Source organism: Solea solea, chromosome 18, assembly GCF_958295425.1.
Source record: "Solea solea chromosome 18, fSolSol10.1, whole genome shotgun sequence".
Lineage (NCBI taxonomy): Eukaryota > Metazoa > Chordata > Actinopteri > Pleuronectiformes > Soleidae > Solea > Solea solea.
This window is the reverse complement of record NC_081151.1, coordinates 4658118-4665282: the sequence shown is the minus strand read 5'-3', so window position 1 is coordinate 4665282 and position 7165 is coordinate 4658118. Positions and strand designations below refer to the sequence as shown.

The window sequence follows — 7165 nt, the reverse complement described above, 5'->3', positions numbered from 1 at the left end:
GCATCAAAGTTTTGTCATTGATGTTTTAGGAACGAAAAATAACAAACCTTTCTCGCCATAAACTCACCAGAATCTGTAATAAACCAACGACTGAACATAGAGTTAAATCTCAAACAGTGATATTAAGGAGCTGTAACGACAGTTAAGACTTTAATTTGACATTATATCTCCATGCAGTCTAATCCTGTTTCATATTTTCACTGGTAACTGTGTTCATGTTCCACCGAGGCTGAAAAAGAGGCTTAAAGTAAATAAATTAAACTGATTATATTTAAAACAAGTCAGTGGCCAGATGATTCAGCCTCAGTTTAAAAAGAAAAACAATTCCCAAACCGGTTTCATTACAAGTGTCAGAAGTAATTGCAGGACTCCCCCTTGTGGCTCCAAAGAGTACCAGCACACACAGTTACATGTAGTCCGATTTTATTGATCTGAAGCAGTTTCACAAGGCAAAATCTTACAGTTTGATGGTTGTGAAATCAATGGACTGCAATAGAGACAGATGATTTCATCAATACTGCTTGGTTTTTTTTTTCTTTCAAGAAATCCAACAAAAAGGTGCATTTTTTTTTCTTCTCCGCTCACGAGAAAAACTGTAAGACAACAAACTTCCGACATAAAGACAACCTCAAACTTCAGTAAACATCTAACTAAGGATAAGATAGAAAATGCATAAATAAAAAGCATACGTCTCGATCAAAGTCTTTCCAGTCATACCCTCAGTCACATCACGTCATTTGGCCTGTAAATGAATCGCTATTTTAAACTCCGGAGCATAATAATCTTGTTGGCTGGTGTGAAGAAGACAAACTTAGTTTTTTTTTAGACTTGTTTTAAGTAAAAACAAATAAGGCATATTAACATCTCCCAATAAAGGCCCCTTAACACAACATAAACAGCACCTACTGTAGCTAAAAAAAATAAATTAAAACCCTGAAAATCTGGACAATAGAAGCTGGAATGTTTATTGTCAATCAGTTTGACCAGAGACCTGCATAGTGAGGAAACAAAAAAAAAAGTAAAAAAATAAAAAGTTCTATAAGTCTACAGGCTTGGTAGCAGACATCAGGCGTGCCTGGTTCAGAGGGTTTCTGGGTGAACCTCGATAATGGTTCATTTCTTTTTCTGCCACCTGCTGCACTGGAGGCTTCTTAGCTTCCGTCGACTCGGGGACAGAAGAGTCCACTTTGGTCTTTGGTTGGACTTTGTTGGTCACGTCGCCTAAAGCGCAGGACGTGGGCTTGCGGGCCAAGGTGCTCTGCTTCTTTGGTGGCACGGGAGGCGGTTTCTTTTTGTGACGCACGCTGTTGGCCCGCGCCAGCGGTGGCTCTTCTTCGCCGAAAGGACGAAGCTGTGGATGTGGGGAGAGGCCGCTCTCCAGGCTCACCGCCTTCACGACCTGACTGATCTGGTTGGTGGTGGAAGCCCTCCCGGGTCTTCTGCCGTCTCCCACAAGAGAGTTGATCCTGCGGACCGTCTGACGCACGGGCGTGCGCTGGAACTTCAGCGGTGAGCGGATGTGTTTGATCTTTGAGCCTCTGGGAGAGTGAAGGGTGAGTTTGTTGAAGTGTTGAATGTGGTCGGCCACTCGCCGCTTCTCAGCCTCTAGGCTGTGCGGCGACAGCGGCGGCAGGTGTGGGGCTTTGGTACAGATCTCCGGGGAGAACTCGTCTTTGTCATGTACCGTGCCGACTGTAGTACCGTCTCTGGGCGGCGTACCAAGCTCATGTCTGAAGGCGAGTTCCAGCTTGAACGGAGTGGACTGCAGCCCAGAGGCGACGTCCTGTCTGAAGTGTGCAGGGCTCTGGATGTCCAGGGCGTCAATCAACCTGCTGCAGTTGACCTGCTCCATCTCATTTTCACCATCTCCCAGCATGGAGCTATGAGGACTACGGAGAGGAGCTGCACCTGGAGAACCTTTATCGGCCACCTTTAACACTGGACTAGAATACACACTGGATTCAAGCAGGACACTATCAATATGCAACGGAGACAAAGCAGCGATCTCAAACTGACTAAAGGTAATGTTCTGTTCATGAGCCAGAAAGCTCTGCTTAGTCTGACAACTGAAGGCCTCGGGGGCTACGGACAGAACTGTGGCCACAGGCGTCCCTGGCGGAAGGACTGTGGTGCCACCTGGTGCTTTTGCTGCAGCGGGGCTGCAGAAGTCCTGTACGGCAGCCTGGAGGTCACGTCCCGACTCTGTGAAGACCTTCTTGATCTTCAGCAGGGCGGGACCCTGGTTTCGGGGCTCAGTGATGGAGCTTTCGCTGTCGAGGCTCTCGGAGCTGGAAGCACAGCACAGCTTCTTGGGGAGGCAGGTTAATGCCGGGGACTTTGAGACGACGATGGCAGGCTCGGACACGCAGGTGTTCTTAAGGCACATGCTCATGGGTGTATCTGTGAACGACGCGGTGCAGAAAGCTTTGGCTCCTACGGGAGTCTCCCCGCTCCAGGAAATCTGGTGGACACTTGAGTCGCACAGGGGAGTCAGCAGGTTGTCCTCAGACTTACTGATGTACTTGGCGTCTATGAAAAGAAGATAAATATGAATGATTATATTAAGTATTAAAAGTAAAACCTCTACCATGTACTTATAGGGACGTGTTTAACGGATACTCACTCTTGCATTCTGTTTTCCTCGGAGCAGCTGAAGGACTGAAGTCTGTCTCTTTGGTGAAATGAAAACCGGTGGTGCTCTCCTGCTTGGCAAGACGCCAGCCAATGGACCCAGAACCCTTTATCACCAGCATGGAATGAGAAATGAAAGAAACTTAAAAAAGGGAGGATTAGGCTTTAAAATTGTGTTAAAAAAGGATCCCACAGATGTCAAACGACCCAAAGTTACCCACGTTAATTACATGCATATTGGGGTTAGTTCTTCAGAGGGTGATGAAAATCACTCGGAAGAAACAAGATACTGGATTTGTTTTTGTTTTTTTATTAAGCCAAGAATATACACTTCAAAGCAAAAAAATAAATGGCATGCACCTTTACCAGTTCACCCCAATGAACCTAAAACCGGTCACAGTGTTTGTTTTTGTAAGTACTTAAGTAATTAACATTCAGTCACGCGAGTGCTCAGAATGTGTATGGGACATATTTCCCGAATTAGTACCATACAAGTATGAACACAACTTTCTAGTATTAATCTAACAATTAAATTGTTATAAAAACCATGCATACATTAGATTTAAGGTAAATTAAGTGCATAAGACAATACCAAAGTGCTTCTGTGCACCATTTAACCCAAACATCCCACCCCATGTGCAAACATCGGATTTTTAATGAAAAATGATTGCCAAAAATACCCCGAATATTCACGTTAAACATGGTTCACTGTGTGTCTATGGAGTCTGTCAGACGACCACACTTACAGCATCTTTGCTGCTCTTCCCCAGGCTAAAGCGCAAGCGCAGAGACTTGCGTGGAGCTTCTTTCTTGCCGACTTTGGGAGAAAAGCAGCCGGTTCTTCCAGATTCCACTCTGAAAAGGACGTGCATTCAAATATCAGTCACGTAAGTCAAGCGGGACCATTTTCTTTTGTTGGAGTTAATAACAAGTCCCAGTTTAAACCGTCCAATTTGACAAAAAGCGTGTACCTGTTGACAGCATGTCTGCTACTAAGTCGTCGGCTCTTCCTCCTCACAGAGGTCGCTGAATGTCTTCTTGACCTCCCCGCAGGGGACGGGGCATTTTGTGAAGATTCCAAGACCCCGGAGGCACTGGAAACTATAATAACACAAGAAGGACGAAGAACCATGTAAACTTAACCACAAAGCAGACAACTAAATAAACGGGTTAGTGATCTCTTTCATCAGTACCTGAATCAGGAGTGGATGCTCCGTGGAACAGCATATTAGGAAGTAAATCCATGCCCAGGTTCTTTTTGACAGATCTGCGTTTCTTGTTTGAGAAACCAAACGAGTGACCCGACTCCAAAGGAAGCTTGCGCTTGGATGTGGGCGTTCCAATCACAGGAGTTGCAGAAGAAAAGACTTGACGAGAAAACAAACGAAAATCACAAAATGAATGAATTATGTTGGATTTACTCATTATTTATACACTTGAACAGATTCAAGAGATGATTCTGAGCCAAAAGCGCAGAGAGAAATGAGCAGGTTCATGCAGATGTCAGAGGCGGGCCAAGACAAGCCTATAGAATGCGGGCGTGATTTCACATGAATTAAATAACACTTAACTCGCCATTTGTGCAGCGGCATATCAGTGCTAGTTTTCTGCTTTTTAGAGGATTCATTGTGTTTGATTTTGTTTGAATGGCAAGAAGCGTATTGCAAGTGTAGTGCAATCATCATGCCACGTGACAAGCGGCATCGGACCACAGTACATACCAAAACTGTCTGACTGGGTGACATTTGTGGGTGTTCTATTAGTTTTTATCTTATTCAGAGCACAACTGACCATATCTGAAATGTGAGACAAACCAGAATTTACCGTTATTATTTAATGTGAAGCTCTTTCAAAAATAATTTTAACATTCTACCATACAGAGCTCCAAAAATCCATAAAGAGCTGTTTTGAATGGATTGAGGCTTTAAGCTCAGAGGAAGGATGTTGAAATTCACTCTCTAATGGCGATCTAGACTTACCTCCGAAGCTGCGTCTGCATTTCCTTTTCATCCCTGAGTTTATGTCCAGCTCCCTGAGTTCGTTGTAAGTGGGTGACAGAATATCTGCTTCACAGCCCATCATGGCTGGAACCTTTGTCACGAGGAACTGCGGTAACACACCTGACACAAACAAAATACAACAAACACCTGAGTACTTTAAAGCAAAAGTGTAGACAGACACTAAAAAGAAGAAGAACAGGCGAGATGCTTCACATCTTACCAAAGTTTGGGGCATTCTCTATGAAGCACTGAACTACAGCTGCCTGGAGCTTTAGGCGTTTTTCGGTGTTGGCGTTCATCTTCTCTGTGCCATCTCCAGAGTGAAGGAGGTTGGGGGCTAATATTAAAGACAGGTTATTGCTGTCCATCTTATTCTCTTCACTCCTGTGGTTGATCAAGATAAAACAAGTAAAGATAGATGAGAAAATAGTAGGCAGATGGCATGCGAGTAAGCTAATTTAAATAAATGTGTTTATGTTACCTCTTAGACACGTTATAGAGGAAGTCAAAAAAGTGATGCAGGACACCGAGATTTCTATCAGGCAGTACACAAGACATCAGCATGGTGGCAGAGGTCCTGTCCTCTTCGGTGGGGAGTTGCTGGGCTTTGAGGAAAGCCTCCTGCAGCTCTGTGGGGAGCACAGGGTCTGGCAGCTCCCTGAAGAACTGCTTGACCAGGCCGGCTACATCACATGGAAGGGCAGTGGACAGACACTCCTCACCCGCATCCAGTCTGGCCTGGACAGACAGAACACACGGCTCAGTTGTGTTAAAACGGTTCCACAGGGTCATGGTCTGACAATGACAGCAAGGTCAACTTCAGCCATCACTCACCCTGAGTGATTTCAGGCGAATGACGGAGCCCGATTTTCTGAACAGCCCCTCTGTGTCAACATGTGCCAGCAGCACCATACACGCATCAACAAGAAAGCTAGAAAGACAAAAAAGAATTTAAGTCAGAACAATAAACAACCTCCCAACTGAAGTATAAGTAATCTGGCATTGAAACTAACCTTGGCACACTTCCACTTTCCATATTATAGTAAGGTAAGCTCTCCAGAGATACTCCGAATACCTTTGTCTGGGGAAGCAATCAAACAAAGAAAATAAGATCACTTAAGATCAATAATAATTAAATTTGCATTCAGCAACACAAATTCATAGTTTTTTGTGGTTTGTGGGAATTCAGTTTGAAAACACCAAGCATTTTCTGTGGCAGGACCGGAATTTCACTGTTTAAGTTTCTTCTGTGACGGCTGGCTGCCAAACATTCCTATGCTTAAGAGAAGAATGAAGAAAAGCTTCAACGGCCACTTTATGTTGCTTCTTGACCTCCACAATTCACCCAGTCATTTTCACCAAAGCAAAATAACCCCATTTGGATTTTGAATTAGTTTTCTAATAACAGACCAAAGTTGGTGGCAGTTTTTTTTTTGTTCCTAACTTGCTAATCCAGCAAATGCATATGTTTGACGTTGCTTTGAAGACTGCTGCAACAAACCTTGTGACTCTTGTGAACCAATTACAGGTAGAGTACACAGGAAGAAAGAAGGCTTTCAGTAGTGAGTTTCCATATTAACTGCCAGATGTTTAAACCGCGCTGCTGCCTGAATAACAAGTTTCCATTGCAGAAATGTTACACAAGAGATTTAGGAGAAAACATCCACCAGCGATCGAAAGTGTTGGACTTCGCTTTCTATTGTTGATAAAGAAGTTTATGGTGCGAATAGTAACGAGCGCAGCCAAACAAAGCGACTGCACTGACTGACATGGGTGCGAACAGCATGCGAACAAATGGGCCTCATCAGTGGGGACAAGCTTTCACTTGTATGCTAATTTAATTCAACAGACTGAACAACAATGTCAAAGGCTTTCTCTATTGTTGATCCGTGCTCTGCCACCAAATGACAGATTTTCATGAGACAACTAATCATATTCTGCTAAACACAAGTCATGTTGATTCTCTTAAACTCACCGAGTTGTTGTTGCTGGCTGTCGACTTGCAGCTGGCTGCTTTGTTTTTGTTCCAGTTCTTTGTCTTGATACCGTAGGCTGCGCGAAGATGCTGCACAGCCACTAAACGCATCACATTTTTCTCCATGACTTTCATTATTCGCTCCCGTCTCGTTCTTTCAAAACTCTCCTCAGTCGGAACTAGACTACACCAACATCCGCATGTGGCTCCGTCGTGACACGAGCCTCTCGATTTGTATTGCTATTTTTTTTTTTAAAACCTTCAACGCTAAGTCATCCTTCCATGGAGCTGCTCACAAGACGTTCGATCTCCGCCAAAGTCGACCAACTAAAACCTCAACCGAGTCAACAGCAAAGTAACTCACACGTCGCTTGTTAACGACCTGCACAGCGTTACATTACAGCTAACTTCGTTTGCTATGCAGTTAGCTAGCTATTAGCAAGTTTAAAGAGTCACGTTAGCCCAATAACGAATAACAAAAACTATATCGGGATTTTTTTTCGCGTCACCGCACGACTTTAAATAGTTGTTTATGTCTTCGTAGACGTGGAAATGCGCG

The 7165-nt window shown here is 44.1% G+C and overlaps 1 protein-coding gene across 1 annotated transcript in view; it reads right to left on the bottom strand.

Annotated features, from left to right (window-relative positions):
* Positions 1–406: 406 nt before the first annotated feature.
* arhgap11a (Rho GTPase activating protein 11A) overlaps positions 407–7165 on the bottom strand; it is a 6841-nt gene continuing 82 nt past the window's right edge. Inside the window, exons 1-11 of the mRNA XM_058616083.1 lie at positions 6607–7165; positions 5645–5712; positions 5466–5562; positions 5113–5369; positions 4852–5015; positions 4611–4751; positions 3825–3998; positions 3603–3732; positions 3378–3486; positions 2624–2738; positions 407–2529 (exon numbers count right to left, since the gene is read on the bottom strand). The exon at positions 6607–7165 is cut by the window's right edge and continues 82 nt beyond it. Of these exons, the coding sequence (XP_058472066.1) occupies positions 1037–2529; positions 2624–2738; positions 3378–3486; positions 3603–3732; positions 3825–3998; positions 4611–4751; positions 4852–5015; positions 5113–5369; positions 5466–5562; positions 5645–5712; positions 6607–6741 (2883 nt within the window). The 5' untranslated portion in view covers positions 6742–7165 and the 3' untranslated portion in view covers positions 407–1036. The remainder of the gene's footprint in view (positions 2530–2623; positions 2739–3377; positions 3487–3602; positions 3733–3824; positions 3999–4610; positions 4752–4851; positions 5016–5112; positions 5370–5465; positions 5563–5644; positions 5713–6606) is intronic.